We start from the raw sequence: 21,649 nt of genomic DNA on the forward strand, positions 1-21,649 counted from the left end.
AAAATGTATTTAAAAATGAAACAAAATAAATATAAATAATATATTTTAATGAAACGTGTGTAAAATTAGTTTGTGATAAAACGTGAACATTTTTAGTTAGCTTGCAAACCATTCATCATACTACTGTAGCTTAGCATACTGTTAGCATAGTATTCTAGCTTAGCCTGTATCAATGTGCTATTTTGATGAGGTCTTTAAAAAATGCATGCATCCTGTTTTGGAGTCATTATCAGTGTACTCCAAGGCATCATGGGATAGTGATTGCCAGTTTGTCACAGAAGTATTGCCTGAAATATTTAGACGTTCACCAACCCAAGGCTGGAGCATAATCCGAGACCACCTGGAACAAAAACCCCATTCACATTCCGATTGGGACTTGATGTTCTCCATGGAGCGAGTTTGGGCACAATGCAGTTTTGATTTGGTATTAAATTTTAAAAGCACCATTTCAGAAGAATGGTAAGACTGAGAACATAACCTTTCCTGATTACTTAGAGTAAAATCCTACTGGCATTTTAACTGTGGTTTTACCACAAACAAATTACATACATACAATGAACTTTTTTGTATGCTCTGATAGACACCGATACCCCCAAGAAGTTTCCAGCAATTTCATTCCTGACCATCCTCTGTTGTTAGAGGTTTTTACCTCTGTTTAATGTAAATTTGTTCATGGATACAAGGTTTTAATTTTATATGCTGCCAGTATTGTACAATTCTGCTTCAGTTAATTCCTGAAATGCAAAAGAGACTGATATACATGGGCAGATGGAGAAAAATTGAGTTTATTAGTCATTGGTGTCAGAGGGGCATGATAGGTCGTGGGGTGCAAAGAGGAAAGAGGGGCAGAGCGCTGATTCAGCGTCACTTTGGGAAGCGACTGAAAAGGACGGAGTAGCGGTTTGTAGCTGGAGCTGCTTGGTGTCATTGTTGGTATCCGTCTAAAAGGGGTCCCGAGGGAGACGGAGAGGGAAATAATGCCCACTTCTTTTTTTTAAAAAACTTGTTTTCAGGCACATAACTGTTGAGTGTCCCCATCAGTTGTTTTACACTGTTTTATACTTTGATTTGAAATCACATAGGCTACTTTAAAAGGTTTTTTTATTTGGTTGTTTTTAACTGTTATATACTTTTTTTGTTTTTTTGTTTTACACTGTTTATACTTTGATTTGAAATCACATAGGCTACTTTAAAAGTCTCTTTTTTTGAGAGTGGGGTCTTTTAAATTATACTGAAGGGTAGTTTCTGGAAATGGTGTTGTGTTCTCGTGACTTATGGTAAATTAACTTAAAGGTAAATAAATCTTAGTAATATTATTTGATATATCTTACAATGTTAAGTGTGTAATTCCTTGGATATATATATATATATATATATATATATATATATATATATATATATATATATATATATATCACACATTATATATATAATAATCCACTATTTTCCATAATTCATATTACTTTAAACTGCTGTTCCATTGCTGAACTTTTCCATTGTTTTTGGATATAAACGTGCTAGACAGACACGTTTGACTGTTGCGCTCAAGTCTTGAGTTTGCAGGGTTTTTTTCATTCTGCTGCCCTGCATCTTGAGTTTTTAAACACAAAAACGTGTTGTGTGATATGCTACTTAGTAGTGTTTTCTAACATGTTCTATCCATTTTCAGAGAAAATGTATTGTGGTTCAACCCTGTTATCCTGTAATATTTATCCCTTTTAAAATAATTATTTGATCTTTCTGAAATTGTGCGTCTTTTTGATCACATGGTTTAAATAGATGATGTTTTATTTTGCAGTCTTCGTTTTTGCAGTCTTTATTAATATTTAGGTACGGTTACACTTATGCACTCAAGAGTTCAACTCTTTTATGGCAAAAAATAAAAATAAAATAAATAATAATAAATAATAAAATTAGATAAATACACAAAAATAAACTGTAAATGTGATGTGATATAATGCGATAAAGTAATTTTTAATACATTTATTAAACGTTATTACACTGATGTTCAACCCTGTAATACAACTGAAAAGTTATTTATTCAATTAAATAAATAAACTTGGCTGAGAGCCATAGGTAATTGGATTTTTATAATATTGGGTGTTATTTGGCGGCTACGAGTGTGATATTACGTTTATACAACAGTTCGATGGAATGAGTTAAAGAGTGTTAAATACATAAAAAATAACAACGGAGTGTCTTTAAAAGCCCTATTCTGTGTAAATACTTCCTTCTGCCACGGATTCAAATCTAAAGTTTGACAGTTTAACAGTTGAGCCCAAGCCTCCATTACTAATTTGAAAATGTCACTTTAGAACTAGTAATGAAGGATCATTGAGTTGTTTCATTAAAAGCTTATTGTATTAGTAAAAGCAGTGTATTATGTGTAGTAGAGTTTTATAAGAGACAGATTGACTGAGTAAGTTTGATTACCTGCATCTGATCCAGCATTCATTCTTCATATCAATCTCATATTCACAATTAATTTGAATGTCTGATAGGCTTGTACTATCCTTTCATCTGCTCAGGGTGATTCCTGCACTGCTCTGTGCATTTGTTGGCTGCATAAAAGTTGATTTTGAAATAAATAAATTCATAAATAACTTCCTTGCTCAAAACTGTGCTTTAGTATTTTTCAATTTAAATGTCTTTACTGACGACTCGCAAAACAGTCTCTTGTCGCCATCTAATAGTAGAACAAAGTAACTAAAATCACCATCATGAACACACATACACAGTTTTCTAATACTAAATACTACAATTATAAAATATTTATGTATTTATTCATTTCCCACATTCTATAGTTATTTAGATAACAATCAAAAACATATATTCACATATCAGCACAACTAACAACACAACATGCATACAGACATTGTGCTTTTACACTTTGTACATATAAACAAAAACAAGAAACAGAAAATAACATCAGTAAATCACAAGCAAAACCTGACACCTGACATATATATATATGTATATATATATATATATATATATATATATATATATATATATATATATATATATATATATATATATATGTGACCAAAACATAGGCTAATGTAGTAGGGGACTGCTTACATCTTGTACAGGTGGGGTCAACAGAGGGATACATCATTGCCAGCTTGGTCTTGGAAAGATGAAGTCTATGTAAAACTTTATATTGAATAAGGCTGTGTCTAAATGATCCATGGATTCTATATATAGCCTCATTCCTCTCCTCGTCCGTCAGGCAGATATTAAGGTCCAGTTGCCAGGAGTCTCTTTGTGCAGTTATAGAAGTGGATAATAATGATACAAGTTTTGTATATAAGCCAGAGATGGTTCCTCTTTGTTCTGGCTCGTCAGGAAAAAGTTGATCAAAAGTCTAGATTGAGAGTCTGGACCCATCGGCAAGGGTGAAAATAGAAGAGCTGAAAGCGAGGAAGGAAGGCAGGCTGAGGATTCCCTCTAGACCCAATCCGGTACATGATTTATGTAATGTGAACCTTGCCAATAAGTCAGAGCTCTTAAGTTACAAGCTACTGCAGGTCATCTGCATATAGTGATAGTTTGTGCTCTCTGTCCCCCCTAGATATACCCTGGATATCTGAGGCTGACCTCAGCAAAATGGCTGAAGGTTCAATCGCCACTGCAAATAATAAGGGGGACAGAGGGCAACCCTGTCTAGTTTTCGTATACAAAGGAAAATATTGTGAACTAGTGTTGTCTGTAATAACAGAAGAGAAGGGAGAAGCATAAGAGTTTTACCCAAGTCAAAAAAATTGGACCAAACACCAAATCTCTCTGAAAAGATAGCTCCACTCCACTCTGTCAAAGGCTTTTTCCAGCGACTAGAGATATAAAAAATTCCAGTATATACTTATTTGAGTCAGGAGAATAAATAATATCAAATACTCTGCGTAAATTCAAGATATTTAATAAACAAAAACAACAGCCATCATTAAAGTTGCTAGGTGATTCAGTGAAAAGTACAAAGGCAGCGCTCTGATATGCAGCACTGAAATTTTGCCAAAACTATTTGCTCTGGAACAAATAATAAATTAATGAGACCAAAGACTGCCCATTAGATTTACCCAAAACGAAATATATCTCATGTTTAACCACTATAGAGACACCAGAGCCAGCAGTTAATTCCATAAGATCTGGCCGGGGTGAGGTGCTCTCTGGCGGCTTCATGAGCGCTGAACGACTGCTGACATCCTGGAGCTTATGTCTCTGTAAACGTCGAAACAAAATTTCAAATAGACTTTATCTTTAATAACAAGCTGCGTATTTGAACTCCAAACAAGTACATTCTTGCCTAAAATTCTCTTAAAACTGTTGTATATATTATATTATATTATATTATATTATATTATATTATATTATATATGGCTATTCAAAATGTATTGTTATAGGGTTGAAATAAATTGGGCTTCAAAATGTATGGATGCATTTTTTTATTTTTTTTTTTTTATTTGTTGTTACAGGGTTGAAATAATGTAGGTTTCAGTTACATTTTGGTTATTTATCAACTCCACAAGTATATAAACTTTATAAGTATGGAAATTCAAGTTGTATGGTAACAGGGTTGAAATAATGTAGTTAGGACTTAGTTGCATGTGCTAAAATATTGGTAACTATGGGGTAATTAGATTTTATTAGGTTCCAGCAACGTTAGTGTTTTGTAATCAGTAGAATTACTTATCAAACAACTGCACATATTCATATTTTATAATGTACTTTGCAAGACATTTTAAGATTGAAAAAAAAATCGAGTAACTGTTTCCTGATACTACAAGCCTGAGGTGGGCAAACAATTTTTTTTTTTTTTTTTTGAAAGCTCAGCAGTAACCTTCTCATGTGAAATTAAAATAATTGACATTCGAATCTGCGTTTTTTATTTCTTCTTAAAAACGACCCAGAGACAATACCCAGAAGATAACAGAGAAGACGTCCGCTCGTTTCTCCTTCAAGCCGAGCATTTTTAGCTGTCTTTTACATCCAGCAGAATGAATTGCTCTCATTCAGCTCAGAGATTTACAGCCATGTGAAGCAAATCAAAGGGGAAACCAAAAATCTGTAGGGGAGGAGGAACCGTACAGCCCCGCATGGCAAAAAGACAGCTTGCATAGAGTTAGAAGAGAGAGAGAGTGTGTGTGTGTATCTTCACACACACACAAACACACACACAGAGTCGAAGTGTGTGACCAGACAGGGGGGGCGCTTGCTTCTGTTGCTCTCAGAGCTGCGCTTCTGTCTCTCGGTTGGAGTGTATGTGTGTGTTTGAATCAAGCACGCCAACATGCTCTGTGGGCTACGGAGAGAAGTCAAGACCAGTTTTGGTGAGAATAGCTCTTTATTGGATTTAGGATTGGTTGATTAAAAGTGGATCTTTTAGTTTTATAATGGAGAGATGTGTTTGATTCTCTGCGTAGGGAAATCTGACAGACGTGACGTGAAGTTCAGCCAAAGTTTGCTTGTCAAGATGTTCGGTTTGATCTTGTTATTTGGACTGGGTTGGTTTTTCTTCAGTGTCTTAAAGTTTAATGGCTGTTTGTGTTGTAAGAACTAATGAATGACATTCAGGAATTGTGAGACTGAAGCTGAATATATGATGTGTTGTATATTGTGTTTTTGGAGATATTGTCAGTTTTATACATGCTGTTATTTTTTTTTCCATTTACTGTAATGGTATAACTTACATATTTTATCTTTTAAGTAATGTGTGCTATAACAAAGTACTGTAGTATTACCATGTTTTTTTGGATATGGTACAATGGTAAACACCATGGAACCTGTTTAAACATTTTCAGGTCATTCCATTCCAAAGTTGAAAGAAAGACATAAACATGTTTTCCCCTCTCCCAAATTAGCATTACAAATACAAATACAAAAAAAAAAAACAAGATTTTTAAAGTACAAAAAAAAAAAAAAAAAAATTGGTTGCTTTTAATAAAAATATATCTAATTTAATTATTTTTAAGCATTAAATATTATTATAATTTTAATTAATGTAGCATTTGATAAACAAACAAGCAAATAAATACATAAATTTTAATATTATTTTTTAAAGAAATATATGATCATATTACAGCCATAATCATCATCATGGTAGTAATTATTGTAAATTATGCTTTTAATGTATGCAGATTTTAATGAAATACATTTTTATAAATTTTAAAATAATAATAATAATAATAATTATTATTATTATTATTATTATATCATGATCATCATCATCATAAGATCATCATAATCATTGTTGTGTTTGTTGTGTTTGCATTTACTGTATGCCTTATTTAATTCAATAATTTTATACATTAATTATTATAATTATTATTAATGTAGCATTTAATTAAAAATCAAATACATAAACAAATACATTTAAAAATAATTATGCTTTTAATATATGCAGATTTTAATAAAATATTTTCTTAATTAAAAAAAATGTATAATTATAAGAATAGTATTATTATAATTATTATTAATAATTAATGTCAAAGAAGTAAAATATTAACATTGGGAGAAAAAAATATTGTTGCAAAAATAGTCACTAAAATAATGAAATAATTTTCTTTCTTTTCTTGCAAAATATAAGTTTTTTATCTTTTAATTTAGTTTTGGAGTGAAATTAAATTGAACATATAATTTTACATATAAATTTGAACATTTTTTTCTTTGAAGTACTTGCAGTGCCATGTAAATTCCCTGGTATTTGAACTCTGTAATCATCTAGTACCATGGTATTTCTATTTGTCACATCACTGTACCACATTACCACCAAAGCACTTTATGTAAAAAGTGTATAATGTGTGTGACTTCTTTCCTAAAGCTGCTGTTACTATGGCAATGAGAGGTCATAAATATCGAATGCATAAAGCGGTCTGACTCAGTCTCCATATGTTATAATTGCTGTTTCATGCGTTTAAATCGACATACAGTAACATGTATGTAGATACCCACTGTGATATTTTTTTGCTGCTTGTGAATGACACAGTGTTTGAAGATGAAAACCGTATTTATGGGCTTCACTGAGTGAGTCAGGGACTCTGATCTAATGAAGAGGAGCAGAGGAAGCCGTCACGCAACAGAGCTCAGTCTAATGTTCTCCCAGCGGGGGCCACGACTGTGTGTGTGTGTGTGTGTGTGTGTGTGTGTGTGTGTGTGTTAGTAATGATGCTCAGACACTAGCTGAGATTGAGAGATCTTATCATCTATAAGCATGCTTTGCTTTACTTGCTACTATTATGTACTACGCAACAGTTTTTCAGTTCTACACACACACACACACACACACACACTACAGCCAGGTTATGTTCTCCCATAATCCTGTCAACAATTACAATCCTGTAAAACACCTCGACATCATTCAGTCTGACACCATCTGCATGTTTTATGGGCTTAAGCTATTTATCTTCGCATTTTTTTTTCTTTGAGCGCAAAGTTTCAGAATGTGTTGATGGTAAAATTTATAAAATTAATATTTTTTTTTTTTTTTTTTTTTTTTTTTGCAATTAACTTGCTAAATAGTTTGTATAAGTGATCAAATCCAATAGCATTACCATACTTTTTTTTTGTTAAATATTGTGATTTGTCTTTTAGCACCTTCTCAAATTGAATAGAAACATAAAGCAAAGCAAATTCAGTGCATCTAAAAGCAAGCAAGTTTAAAAAGCCCAACCAAATTACAATGTACAATAATAATAATAATAATAATAATAATAATAATTATAATAATAATAATAATAATAATAATAATTTAATTGTTTAATAAATTTAACTTAATATTTAATGAATTATTATTTAAATGAATATATTTATAATAAATAAATATATTTAATGGTTTGGCTCACAGCACCTTTATAAATTATAATAATAATAATAATAAAAAAAACATCTGATGCACATTTTTTATTCATCATTTTGTCGAAGTAAAAGTAAAAATTATTGTTGGTGCCAATAGCCTTGTGGGCAGAGCACTGTTGTGCTTCGGCTGTCCTGAGTTTGAGTCCCAGCTCGGGACTACTGTTCTATCAAATAAAGGCAAAAAAAAAAAAAAAAAAAAAAAAAAAAACTTGCTCCATCTCCTCAACTTACTGTATACAATCGTAAATATTGTACAAACATCCCAATCATTTATAAAATATATTTTGAGTAGTGCTGTCAAATGATTAATCGCGATTAATCGCATCTAAAAAAAATAAAAATAAATTGTTTACATATATATATGTGTGTGTGTGTGTGTATACTGTGTATATTTATTAAATATATGTAAATACAAACACATCTATGCATATATTTAAGAAAAATATGTTGTTTACATATTAAATGTATTTATATATCATATAAATGATATGAATATAAATATATAAATGCATATACATATTTTCAAAATATATAGTGTATGTGTGTGTATTTATATATACATAAATATACACAGTACACTCACATACATTATATAAACAAAAAAAAACTTTTATTTTGGATGTGATTAATCATGATTAATCGTTTGACTAGAAGGTGAGAAAATGATGTGGGGTAAAAAAAAAAAATATTTTTTTATTTTTATTTTACCAAATTTTGGCAATCTCAAAATGGCCACTTCCATGAGGAGACCCACTATATGTTAAACAAAACATTTTTAAAGCTATTTCTGATACAAGTTCAATCTGTGTATTGTGAATATGTTGTATGTATGATCAAGTCATGATCCATTAAATTCTATAATAAAAGATGTTGTAATAGCAGGCGTTAGCGAGATAAAACAATTAATTTTTGGCTTGTCATGTGATCTCAAAATGGCCACCACCATGAGGAGACCCACTATGTGTAAAACAAAAAAACTTTAATTTAAGCTTTTTCTGATAAAACTTGAATCTTGAAACCAAGGTACTCTTTATTTCTATACTTTCAATCAAACGGAACCCAAAATCACACCATTCGTTGAAAATAATCAACCTTCATCAGTAACAACACGTTTAAGTTGTAAAAACACAATTAATGTACTTGCTTCTTACTGTTATTATTTATCAAACATTTTCCTTTTCTGAAAAGTGCATCCAAACGGCAAGCAAGTTTTTCAAACATATACAGCCAGACATTTGATTGTGCCCAATAACGCTGAATATACATGATAACTTCAATCAAATAATCCATATTTAAGCGTCTCAGTCCACTTGAACAAACAAAGATTACGCCAACAGCCACCTTTCTCTGCCGCCCACACAACACGACTTCTAATGTGTAGGAGCACAGCGTCCTCCTTTGCTGTCTTTCCTGTGACTAATCTTCCATTTACATCGCTGGCATTTTCAAACCGCTCATTATACTAATTGTGCCTTGTTTGTCCAGATGCTGCATTGCTTGTTGCGTTGAGTTATTCAGGGGAAAGTGAGTTATGGCCATTGAAGGTGGAATAGGTGTAATTATATGTTTTCGAAGTATAGCTCTTTAAATAATAATGGGCGTAATCATTGCATATTTGTAGCGCTGTGAATTGCTTTGCAACTTTGGCAAGTAATGACAAGTTTGATGTGAAAAGATGAAGCAAGTGTTAAACGTGCCTTGAATTAGAATGCTTTGTCTCACAAGAAACCTCAGGGAGAATGATCTATAATTTGTTGCTCAATTAATAGTCTAAGAAACTCCCGGTGAACATGAAATGAGCTTTGTGACAAGAAGACAGTGTTCTTGGATTAGAAAAGCTCTGTGATTTTCAGGAATTAATACATTTGTTACTAGCAATGAGTCATTGTAATGTAATTCTACTATAATTACAAGTCTTTTGAGCTACAGTACATAATAGTGTCTCACCAATATATTAATATAATACTAAAATATAATAAATAAAACACTAATGTATTGTTTTAAAATTTGAGTTTCGTTCTCCATTCTAAACAATGGTCGGAAATCATAAGATTAATCACAAATTCTATTTAATTCTTAATTAATTCTATTCTAAGTTAATCAATATTTTTATATAGTATTTTACACATTTTACATGCACGGATCACCCAAAATCAATTCATCTTAGTCATTTAATTTCCATTGTTATTTTTCTTCTTTTACTTTTATACATACTAAAATATGGATATAAATAGAAATTTATTCATATAATGATAGAATTTTATTTATTTTATTTTTTTATTATTTGGTTTTTTATATCATCTTTGTTGTAATAAATGAGATTGGTCAAAAGTAATCCAAAAGTAGTCTGATGATATTACCTATAATGTATAATGTAATGGATTACGTTACTAACTACAATTTTTGTCATGTAATTTGGAATCAGTAACAGACTTTAATTTTCAAGTAAACCCAGCTATGTATATATATATATATATATATATATATATATATATATATATATATGTATATATATATATATATATATATGTGTGTGTATGTATGTATGTATATATATATTGTATATATATATATATATATATATATATATATATATATATATGCTGTATATATGTGTGTGTATATATATATATATATATATATATATATATTATATATATGTGTATATATATGTATATATATATATATATATATATATATATATATAAATCAATTGATCTATACAAGCATGATCTCTTCAGCTTAGTCTTTTCAATATCACAAAATATAAAATAGGAGAACTGGACAGATGTTGTTAACACCACAGGGGTTTGCTTGTACCTCTCTGGCCATCCACTATGTCCTGATGACAGGTTGTTAGTCTGTCCGTTTAAATTTGCTGTGAATTATTTGTCATGTCTCGAGGGTGGGAATGCATTACATCTCCTGTGGTGAGCGGGAGACAGCCAGAAGGAAGGTTCAGGGGTTAACATGCTGAAATTTGTTCCCTGTTAGACTTCCTACACCCATGTTGTCAAACGAATAGCGCGAGCTGTCTGACATGACATTATACCAGTCTAGGAAGGGGAAAAACATGCATCTACCTTTTTGCCAGGGCAATTTAGCCTGTTCTCTTGGAGATTTACAACAGCATTACATCCTGTCACATCAAATAGGTCCTACCAATTCTTGAAGTATGGGAGAAAACATGTCCCGAAATGTTACCTTTTTGTTAGTTTTGAGGATAGTAACTTTCCCATTTGATCTCCAGAATGTAAATTTGAATAATAATTAGAATACTGATTTAATTATTACAAAATATGAAGCTGTAACAAGGTACTATAATAGACTTGCAATTAATACCGGTAGACTTTGATGGTAATATGTTGCTAAGCAAATCACTCTAAGATGCACTAATAAGCAAAGCATGCACACATATTGGGCAAACTTTGACTCCCAGTTTCTAAATCGACTCCAAAAGAGAATGATGTTCATAACTCCCTGATAATAAAACAAAAATACATACATAGCACACATGAATATGAAATGTGATGTTAGCATATTGCTATGCTAACAGTGTAGTATTCTTAGTATGTAGCGCACAAATTTTGGATAAATATCGAGTCATAGTCTACATGTAGAATTTCTCTTGAAGCGCACAGGAGATTCAACTTTCAATTGATTCTAATATGGTTAGCATGTTGCTATGTTAACAATGTGATATTATAAACATCATAGCACACATAAATATTATTAATTGATTCCAGTGGAGTTTAAAGTTAGCATGTTGCTAAGCTAACGATGCATTACATAGCCTAATATGTAGCACACACAAATATCTATCATGAAGCACACAATAACTGCAGCTCTTTACTGATCCAGTATTGCGTGATGTTAGCATGTTGCTAAACTAATGACTCAGTGCTCTAATATACAACAAAAATATTTATGTTAGCATCTTGCTAAGATAATGACACTCTAATATGCTGGATACACGAATTTCAGGTAAATACTGAGACATTCTAAAAGTTCCGCTCATTCATCTCTTAATTGTTTACAATTTGGTTTGCTGTTAGAATGTTGCTAAGCTAACAACATAGTACTCTAGAGAGCATATAAATTTACAAATTACAGAAATATCAGGTAAAATGGTCTATATGCTGCTATTTTTCAGTATTGTGATGTCCACTATATTAAATGTATGTTTTCACTGAACTTGTTGCAGTGCATCATGGGATACACTATAATAAACACAAGCAATGCTCTTTTGTAGATTGGCAAAAACAAAACATGAGGTTGAAAAAGCGAGCTGTCAAATGTTATCTTTGTAGGCAGCACCATCAAATCTTCACTTTTCACTCTTGCAATGCTAATTAGCATGTTTGCGTTGAAAGCCATCCTATTTGTTTAGTCTAAAGCACGTCCGGTGCATATTTAAAAGCAACAGCTGTGCACACATGAAAGAACGTGATTGGCAGCTGTGAGGCTTAATGGTGTACTTTAAAGTACCGGTTTGGGTTAATGTACCTGCAAATATTGCTAAATGCTATTGCATTGCATTAAACAAATGGATATTTACAAAAAAAAAAAAAAAAAAACAGTGGCGGGTTGAGTGCTTTCAAAGGCAATTAACCCTTTTACCAAGTAGCCTTCCATCAAGATTTTGGTTTTCAGAAAGCTTCAAGAGTATAATAATCACAAGGTTTGGATCATTACCTACTTGTGACTAAATATACTAGAAGTACTGTTATTCAAGGAACATCTCTCTGAACTTAAAATGACCCAACTCCCTAAACCCAAATCGGTCCGGAAAACTTCCAGTCCCATTACATTCATGCCTGGAAACCCTGAAAAATCCTTTTAACACATCGCCCCACAGTGTCAATGCACATAATGACAATGCCCCATGGTGCCGCTCGCAGGGCAAACTGCATTGGTGTTTGTGCAGATGTGCTTTGATCTAAAATGCTGGTTTCTACTCACCTCCACATGGTTTCAAAGAACATTAATTTCGGAGGCCAAGACATAAGTGCAGTACCTTGCTGCCGTGATGTTCCTGAACACACGCGCCCCCGCCAGTACAGTTTCAGCTCCCTGAGAGCGTCGCTGAACGAGACCCTGGATGATTACGGTGGTTACCCATGACAGTGATTTAAAAGCCTTTTCTAGTGTTTAAACAACCAAGTGCTGCTATTTCATAGTCATTTCATAGCTTTTTTCTTTTCTTTTTTAAATTATATTGTTGGCCTTTGAGTGTAGTCAGCTATAATATGAACTTTATGCTTATGTCTGGTGTAGGTATGGTGTTCTGTGGGTTGTTTACGGTTGCCAAGCAATCTTGAAAACCATGCCACATTTATATGTGGAAGAAAAGATCTAAGGGAATGTTAAATATAAATATTGCACTTACAAGAAATAGAGTTTAAGACTGAACTTGCATCTTATGTCACCACGTCATGTGCATGACATGGCATTGTTTTTATTCAGTTAAGTGCAAAAATGCATTCTGTGTGAATGGCTTCTTGTGTTTGTTTTGCAGTGTACAGTTGCCTTGCATCACTGATGCCACATTTATACATGGTTCAAAGGATCTAAAGAAATGTGAATTATAATGTCGCAATTACAAACAGTTTAACACTTTAATGGGATAGTTTGCCCAGAAATGAAAATTTGCAGTTCATTTACTCACCCTCAGGCCATCCAAGATGTAGGTGACGTTTTCTTAATTAAAACAGAAAATAAGTTTTTAGCTGAAACTGTGGTCCTTGGTGATTCATAAAATGCATGTAAAAGACTACCGTCACTTTGAGAGTCAAAAAAAGCAACACAAGTAAAACAAAATGAACACCCGTGATTAATACAAAATTATATGTTGAGGACTTATAAAGTGAAACAATTGGTCTGTGCAAGAAACTGGACATTAGTTACAACATCATTACCTTTAAATTCAGAGCCTAAGGAAAATGGGGCAATCTGATTTTTTCAGGAAAATGATTTTTTTTTTGTTTATTTATTTTTTTTGTTTATTTTAGTTATTTGTTTGTTATCTATCTAAAGTATATAAAGTGAATGAACTAGTCTTAATCAACTCACCTTTTTACATAAACCATAAGAAACCATAAAAACTTTCATTTTGTCCCTTCAATCGAGTGCTTGGTTCACGCATGCACATATACCCGGCTCAGTGGTCCAATGGTCTTTGGTCCAAGTTGGAACTGTTTCCTCAGTTCAGTGACTGTTGGAAAAACCATAGCACTGAATGAGTCTGCAAAAACCAGCATCATTGGATTATATACACCATATTGGCTCATTTCAAGTCACAGTGACTGTCAGGCATATGAAAATGCGTTTTGATTGAGTAAATTGTACATATGTGCTGCTTAAAGGGTTACTCCACCGCAAAATGGAAATTTTGTCATTAATCACTTTCCCCCATTTTGTTCCAAATCCATAAAAGCTTCGTTCGTCTTCGGAACACAATTTAAGATATTTTGGATGAAAACCGGTAGGCTTGAGAATGTCCCATAGTCTGCCAAATAAATAACAGTGTCAAGGTCCAGAAAAGTATGAAAAGCATCATCAGAATAGTCCATCTGTCATCAGTGATTCAACTGTAACGTTATGAAGCAACAAGAATACTTTTGTACACGAAGAGAACAAAAATAATGACTTTATTCAACAATTTGTCTCCTCTGTGTCTCTCCAAATCAGCGTAGCGCCATTTTGGCAATTCTGAGCAGTACGCAGCCACCTGCGTATGGGACAAATTCTATTGGACAGTCTATGGGACAGTCCCAAGCCTACCGGTTTTCATCCAAAATATCTTTAATTGTTTTTTCGAAGACGAACAAAGCTTTTACGGGTTTGGAACGACATGGGGGTAAGCGAATAATGACAAAATTTTCATTTTGCGATGGAATATCCCTTTAAGCTGCAAACTGTTTCAGACACTTCAGTCTGATTTGATGTACTTGTTCATCCAGTTCACTAAAAAGAACCGGTTCAAAAAATTATTTGTTTATGAACCAGACATCACTCTGAACCATTTGCCTGAGGCTCAAATTACAGATAATAATGTTGCAAATAATGTTCAATTTCTTGCACAGACTGATCGTTTTGCTTCATAAGACCTCAATATGTCATCAAGAGCCATGGGTAGTGATTTTGTGTTATTTGGTTTGCTTTTTTGACGTTCAATGTGACAGTAGTTGCTGACTTGTATTTTATGAATCACTACGGATATGTTTGACCATCAACATTCTAAAAAGCAGTGCTCAAGTTAACTTAAAAAAAATTATGTATACTTTCTTAATGATGTCATGTGATCGATTGTACCCTCTACAAGAGAAGCCTTTGTATGTAAATGTATTTGTAGATTTGCATTAAGTTTGCAAGATTAGCTACAATTGTGTGTGTGTGTGCGTTTTGTTGCCGTTTCTTGGGAAGTTTAAGAGTGTGAAGTGTGTGTGTGTTTGCAATCAGTCCGTCTTGCCCATATCCCAATTTGCAGGTTCCTTTTACTTGTAAAGCTTTTGGCTGTTTGGTGCTGATAATGGGTAGTAATTACTGGAGGACATGTGCTGGAGACTCGCGCTCTCTCAGATTATAGCAACTGTATCTTCAGCTTAATTAGAGCCATTCATTTGAGCAGTTTGCCTTACAAAAAAAAAAAAAGAGTGGCTAAAGGTGTTTGTGCTGAATAGCCTGCATTCACAATAGTCTTTGAATAGAAAATGTTCTGGTCTATCATGATCTGCATATTGTTATAGAAATGTAGTATTGTGTTCTATAATGTGCATTTATTAGTTGTGCTAGTTGAGTGACTATTATTATTATTATTATTATTATATTATTATTTACTTATTTATTTCCTATGTTATCACTGCCAACTGTAGTATTTTTTTATTTATTTAAAGCTTCAGTTTCCTTCCAGGCCCTTGAGGTGAAGCTAGGATTATTTTTTTATTTTATTTTATTTACCTATTTTTGTGCAGTGGCACTTCGGTGCATGACAAAAACAGATGATTCTGTGCTTTGCTAGTTAGGTACCCGTCACAGCTAAATCGCTTCCTTTGATAGGTGACTCGTGAAGGTTTCCAAAACCCTCGAGCAAGCGGATTAGACGAATGCTGCTCATCACAGTGAATGCCGATATGCTGGAGTTTTCTGCCAGCTGGGAGGGAGTTTCGTTGGTTTGGTCTTGTGCTAGAGCTGGAGGCTAATCCCACCGTTGAGCCCTGTCAGTAATAGCTTTCAAAAACACAACAATAAACACTTTAGATTGCTCCCTGCAGACTGTCCTCGCATTCTCACGAAGGCATGCTCATTTTTTAGCACTTGTCTGCTCTCATTCTGTCCTCCCTTAGCGAGTGGCAAAAGGTATTTTATTCTGTTTTTATTTGGTTTGGTCACACGACATGTCACATCAGGGAATTTATGATTGCAGGAGCTTGAATATATTACTGCATTGTCCTAGTGATGTTGTGTTTTGAAGCATGCATTTCACGAACAAACAGTCAAAACAGAACAGACTTTAGTTTGAATTGTATTTACTGGTTTTTGCTAAGGCTTATGGATTTGAATAAGCATGTAATTTAGGTACAGAAACGATTTGTGAAAGATATACAACAGACTTAAGTTACAGGAGGGAATACAACAATCTAGAGACCTAATTGAGATTTGAGTTTTGGCTTCTTTGACATGGACCATTAATTAAGCAAAAAAAGCAGTGTAGTGTTGTGCTAATCATGCTAAAAACTCATCGGAAACCAATAAAAGCAATATAATAAAGTGTTAATCATGCTAGAACTCTTCAGAGACATAAAAAATGTATGGTGCATAGTAATGTGTGCTTTAATGTTATAAGAAAATCATAAAAATATTATATGTGCTGATTTTTATTGTGATTATTATGATTAAAAGAATTGATATTTGTTTTTAATTCTAAAAGCCATCAGTAACCCATAAAATCATTATAGTAATGTGCTAATCATGTTAAAAATATATCAGAACGAAGCCCATAAAAACAGTTATTTGCTAATCATGCTAACACCTCAGAAACACACAGTATAGTAATAGTAATATGCTAATCATGTATAGTATAGTAATATGCTCATGTTAGAAACTCCTTATAAACCTGTTAACTCAATATAATAATGTGTTAAAGTCTGTGTGAACCGGAAGTTTGGGACCGATTTTACTTCCGTATTTTGACGTACTTCCGAGAGAAACGGAATATTGAATGAGGAAAGCAGAGGGCATGTTTTTTCCTCAACGCACTGTCAACGCTCACAGGGCACTGACAGTTGGAGGGGCGTGCTTATGCTTATGCCTTAGGTCAGACTGATGTCATCACAGAGGGTCCGTCGTTTTAGAGGGGAGGAGCATTCTCAGATTTCTATTAAAGATTATGAAGGCAAACTATTTTTTTTGTGGGTTGACTTGCACGGATGAATTGTTCACCACAAAAATAGCAATGTGCGCTAACAAAATAAATATAGTCAATTTTAATTCAAGTGTACTTTAATCATGCTAAAACTCCTCAGAAACACATAAAAAGTTACATGCTAATTATGCTAAAAATACTCAGAAAACAGTATAGTAATGTGCTAATCATGCTAAAATGCCTCAGAAAACCATAAAATCAGTACTAATGTGCCAGTCATGCTAAAAACTCCTCAGAAACCCATAAAAGCATTATAGTAATGTGCTAATCATGCTAACATTTAATCAGAAACCCATAAAAGCTGAATAGTATTGTGCTAATTATGCTAAAATCTACTCAGAAACCCATAAAAACATTATAGTAATTTGATGATGTATATGCTGTAATTTGATAATAATGCTATAAAAGTTATTTAGTATTGTGCTAATCATGCTAAAATCTCCTCAGAATCCCATAAAAGCATTATAGTAATGTGCTAATCATGCTAAAAATCTCCTCAGAAACACATAAAATCAGTATAGTAATGTGCTAATCATGCTGAAAACAATTCAGGAAAAAAAGCATTTTTGTTATGTGCTAATCATGCTAAAATTTCATCAGAAACCCATAAAAGCCATATAGTATTGTGCTAATCATGCTAAAATCTCCTCAGAATCCCATAAAAGCATTATAGTAATGTGTTAATCATGCTGAAAACAACTTAGAAAAAAAAAAAATTTAGTTATGTGCTAATCATAAAATGCCTCAGAGAACGATAAAATCAGTTATTAAGGCCTATGCATATAGTCTCAGAAAACTCATAAAAAAAAAACCCATCAGAACACCTTAACAATATAACTACATGCTAAACATGCTAAATGAGTAATCAGTTCCTGAGAACATTATTGTCATAATATACAGTTGTTCCAGCTGTAGTGTTGCAGAAATAGAAACAGTTTCTTAAATGGAGTCACCTGTCGCTCATCACGTATTGTCATTGCAGCTAGTTACCCTGCTGAAAAAAAAACAACTAAAACCAGCCTAAGCTGGTGGGCTGGTCTTAGCTGGTTTAAGCTGGAAGTAGCTGGCTAGGCTGGTCAAGTTGGTGGCGTTGCATCTGATTAGGACATGGTGTAATGGTGTAAAAAAAAAATATGTTATTTTAATTTATATTTTATGTTATCTTGTCATGAACCCTCCGAAAATAACAACATGAAAAATATGCTAAACATGCTAAAGCTCCTCAGAACGCCCATAACAACATGCTAAAACCAGAACACACAGACAACCATATAGCAATGTGCTAATCATGCTAAGAGCACACGTCTCTCTTCACACATTCATAAATTCTTTAGAAAAAGTTAGCGTCTATATTTTAACATGGTAACAAGCTGATATCGTTAAGGGTAAATATGTTACAAGTAAGGTTGTAGTTAAATCAGTATCAGGTTCAGTTGAAAAGTAGACAGGAAGTTTCTGGCTTTCGTATCAGCTCGCACTATGTACAGCATTATGGGCAAGTTGTATCTGCTATAAGAAAATATCCTCATAACTGCTGCTGGAAGACTCTTATCTCCTCACCGCCTAACATAGCATAACCTCAGTCAGGTGATGGTATCTTTAGAGCCATCACTCTTACCTGCTGCCAGATCCTTCATTCACTGCAGGTTCTCTTCATCATAATGTGTTTCGGTTTGTACAATACTCAATATATTGTATAATCCATACCACTCAGCCTACTCAGTTAAAAAAGTATCTAATATAAACATGTGATTTCATTCCCAGATGTTTACTTTCACAAACATAACCGACTGTGTTTTTGTAACTTGTGCGTGTTTTTAACATAAACTCGCGTGTGAAAGAGAACTTAGTACTCACGTGCCATGTGCAGCCACTTTCCATATACGTGCGACAGATGTTTGCACTCAGAAAACTGTCTATCAGAAGTTTAAACTAATATGGCTTCAAAAACACACGATTTCAACGCGATAGACATGGTAATCAAAACCAAACAGATGTTTAGTTACGAGCTGTAATGGCGCAGCTCTATTCTTGAAAAGGGGGCGGGGAGCAGCAGCTCATTTGCATTTAAAGAGACATGCTCAAATACAGCATGTTTCTGCTTCCACTCAAAATAGGCAATTTCAAAATGATATAATAAATGATCTGTGGGGTATTTTGAGCTGAGACTTCACAGACACATTCTGGGGACACCTTAGAATTATATTACATATTGTAAAAAGGGACATTATAGGTCCCCTTTAAGTAAGATTTTGTGGATGATGAACCAAACTTTTCCACTCGATGATATACGATATACAGGGACTCTTGATTTCCATTTATTGTTTAAGTATTCTGAACTATATATATATATATAGTTTTATATATATATATATTAATATATATATATATATATATATATATATATATAAGATATATATATATATATATATATATATATATACACATGTGTGTATGTATGTATGTATGTATTTATGAAATAGACATCCTATTCAGAAATAGTTTGAGCAGCAACTTTAATATTTGATTTGAATTCAATTTCTAAAACACATAAAAACATACATATAGAATATGAGTTTGTTTGGCACCACATCACAAATGGAGAATTTATCATATTTGAATATATAAATTTGTCTTTTCTTTTAAAAACTGTCCCCAAATATAAAAACTAGAGTCGGAAACCTTTCAAATGATATATAGTTTGTCAAGATTACTTTAGGTTTAGACCAAGATATTATCATAAAAATAAGGTTTAATCTCAAACATTCCACATGTGTGGGGGAGGGGCAGTCAAAAATATTGGTTAAAAACATAACGTTTTATTTTTAGATGAACTAATCCTTAAAGACTTTTCTTTGATTTAAAGGAAACACAAGCAGAAGTTTATGAGCTTATTAGTATAATAACAATGGCAGCAACAGGTGTTACCTTCTTTTGGCTGAATACATTAATAGTGTTTGTCCTGCTGGCGTGAAAAGATGAAGTGAATTGTGCCAAGCGTAAGGAAGCTCCAGAGACGCTTAGTGCTGATGAGCCCAGTGCACATGGGAAAAATCCTAATTTATGTAGAAACTTTGAGGAAATGAAACTATGCTGCTCATGAATATTTTATCCGCTCCAAATGAAGCATATGCACTCAGTCATCTAGCTTGACAGAAAACAATCCGAAAGACGTTTGTCACCCAAACGTTTTCTATAAAGAATGATGGTGTTTCTGTGATTATTACTGTCAATAGATGACAAATCCTCATTAGCATGTCTCTCTGGATGCTAATACTCTCTGCACTCAATGACACAGTTCATCTGTCTATGAATACAGAGGTGATAGAGGTGTAATACAATCTATTTAATAAGAATAAATGCGTTTATGCTATATTTTTGTTATTTAATAATATATAAAGAAAGAAAGAAAGATATAATATAATACAATATAAATAAGGAGAATGTGCTTATATATTTAATGATTTTTATGATTACCATATGATTATCTATCTATCTATCTATCTATCTGATACAATGTATTGCCCTGTAATGTTATATATTGTATTTTTTTTATTATTAAACTGTATGCAAGTTTAATAGTTTATAGATTAAATGTTATTTCATGGCATTTTAATAATAATAATAATAATAATAATAATAATAATAATAATAATAATGAAATATATCAGCACATATTTATTTATATTGTATTAAATTAGTATTTCACAGTAATAGTCTTTTTTTTTTTTTTTAGTTTTGTTTTGTTTTTAGTTTTTTTTTTTTTATTATTATAGTACAATTCGTATTTAAATTTGCTAATATTAAAGCCAGTTCAAAAATATTAACATAATATACAGTACACTTTACATTTTTTAATTATATTTTACTGTCAATGCAATTATTTATTTATTACAATTTTTATTGATGTGTTTTTCTATAAATGTAGTAAAAATTAGGGTGTATGTGTATAATATTAATTTTCACAATGCAAAAATAATGGTTCCAAAAATAAGCATCCTTCAAGTTTGTTTATTTATTAATTTTTTTATTATTATTATTTGTGTGTGTGTGTCCAAGCCCACTCTTGACAGGTTTTGTGGGACTCACTCACCAGTAGTGTTTTATGTGAAAGTACATAATTTGACTACAGCTGACATCGCGATTAGGTTGGACTGCTTTCTCTAAGGTCTTTTTATTGTTTCTCTTGTCCTGCAGATGATGGGCCGTACTCTAAGGGGAACAAGGATTCAATGGGGCCAGACAACTCCCTCACATCCAGAAGACAAAGCATCCCAGGTACGCTGACTCTCTTTCTATGTTGTCTGTTTGTGCCCACACAAATCCTCCCAGCTCTGCTCCTTCAGTGTCTTTTGATCTGGGGGATCGTGTCTG

The 21,649-nt window shown here is 32.7% G+C and overlaps 1 protein-coding gene across 6 annotated transcripts in view; it reads left to right on the forward strand.

The window, feature by feature from the left end:
* The window catches only part of LOC109064628 (glutamate receptor-interacting protein 2-like), a 177,400-nt gene that overhangs the window by 108,970 nt on the left and 46,781 nt on the right, over positions 1-21,649 (forward strand). For 5 of the 6 annotated variants that reach the window (XM_042748624.1, XM_042748622.1, XM_042748621.1 and 2 more), the window contains exon 2: positions 21,473-21,553. In XM_042748624.1, the coding sequence (XP_042604558.1) occupies positions 21,473-21,553 (81 nt within the window). Of the gene's footprint in view, positions 1-4,911; positions 5,328-21,472; positions 21,554-21,649 lie in introns of those variants that run through there. The other variant, XM_042748626.1, reaches the window with a different exon arrangement.

The sequence above is a fragment of the Cyprinus carpio genome, chromosome B22 (assembly GCF_018340385.1).
Source record: "Cyprinus carpio isolate SPL01 chromosome B22, ASM1834038v1, whole genome shotgun sequence".
In the NCBI taxonomy this organism is placed as follows: Eukaryota; Metazoa; Chordata; class Actinopteri; order Cypriniformes; family Cyprinidae; genus Cyprinus; species Cyprinus carpio.